Source organism: Acyrthosiphon pisum, unplaced genomic scaffold, assembly GCF_005508785.2.
Source record: "Acyrthosiphon pisum isolate AL4f unplaced genomic scaffold, pea_aphid_22Mar2018_4r6ur Scaffold_2034;HRSCAF=2548, whole genome shotgun sequence".
Classification (NCBI taxonomy): Eukaryota; Metazoa; Arthropoda; class Insecta; order Hemiptera; family Aphididae; genus Acyrthosiphon; species Acyrthosiphon pisum.
Window position 1 is genome coordinate 3,170 of NW_021769700.1, and position 1,357 is coordinate 4,526.

At 29.3% G+C, this 1,357-nt stretch overlaps 1 protein-coding gene across 1 annotated transcript; it reads left to right on the top strand.

Moving 5' to 3' along the window:
* The first annotated feature begins 26 nt into the window (after positions 1-26).
* On the top strand, positions 27-626 carry LOC107885607 (modification methylase ScrFIB-like). The gene is made up of 2 exons (XM_016809275.1): positions 27-238; positions 344-626. The coding sequence occupies exons 1-2, from the start codon at positions 27-29 to the stop codon at positions 624-626; spliced, it is 495 nt and encodes a 164-aa protein (XP_016664764.1).
* Positions 627-1,357: the final 731 nt, after the last annotated feature.

Sequence of the window (1,357 nt, forward strand, 5' to 3'; positions counted from 1 at the left end):
CACCATTTGATCATTATTTAGAAAGTATGAAAGAAATAGGTTATAAAAATCACTATCAAGTATTAAATGCTAAAGATTATGGAATACCCCAAGAAAGAAAGCGAGTGTTTGTCGTTAGCGTTTTAAATAACTTGAATTTTAAATTCCCAACACCATATAAAAATGTACCAGACATTAAGGATTATATTGATCATAAAGTCGATTTTGAAAGATACAAGTTGAGCGACAATGAAATGCAGTTATTCTTTTACGAGAATTCAGAATTATACATTAGAGAAAATAACTCAAAAGGAAAATGAAAAGTGGAAGATTACGACATAGTAAATGTTGAACGTCCAACAAGTAAGACAAGACGTGGTCGTGTAGGTAAAAGGACAGCTAAAACACTTACCACATCGCCTAATCAAGTTATTTATTATAACGGTAAATTGCGTAAATTAACTGCGAAAGAACATTGGTTATTAATGGGTTTTGATGAAAGTGATTATAACAGAGTTTTACATGACAATATCAAAGAGAGTCATTTATACAAGTTAGCAGGCAACAGTATTGTTGTTCAAGTATTAGAAGCGATATTTGAAGAAGTATTGAAAATGATTAAGGACGATGCACTATGCCAACAATAAAAACAAAGAAAAAATGAACTTACCAAAGTTGATTGAATGGGGATAAGGAAGCGATATATTTCCTAAAAAAGTTGAGTAAATAAAAAAACTCCCTTTTATAAGGAAGTGATTTTATTTAAGCAATACTTTTATACCTGCGTATATATTATATAAAACATAATAAATAGCTAATAAAACAAAGGCTATAGCGAAAATATTAATTACTACGGTAGCTGTAGAATTAACATTAAACATTGTTTCTCCATTTGCAATGATAGCTAATAAAAAGCTTATAATACCAAAAATATAAGGATATATATGATAAACTAAAGAATTTTTTGCATGTGTAGAAGTTGGTTTATCAGATAAAATCCAAATTATGATTGGAAAAATGAATGGTGCAAAGAACACACTGAAATAACACACACTCGACAATAATTTTTCTGCTTGAGATAGATTTTGATTCATTGAATTCACCTCGTTTTCTAGTTTGAATTTTAACACAGAAAAATAAAAATATGATCAATGTGACAAAAGTGTTAGGAGGAGTAAAACATGCCAACAATAAAATATACAAAAGAAGACATAACTAAGTTAGAGAATGAACGAGACCAATATAAAAGGGCACATGATAAATTAACTGCTGGATTAAAAGAAGCAGTAGTAGAAAGTATTAAGTATAAGCGTGAACGTGACTCACTTATCAAAGATGTTGAACAACAACGTGAATTACTCATAGACTTTTCACGATT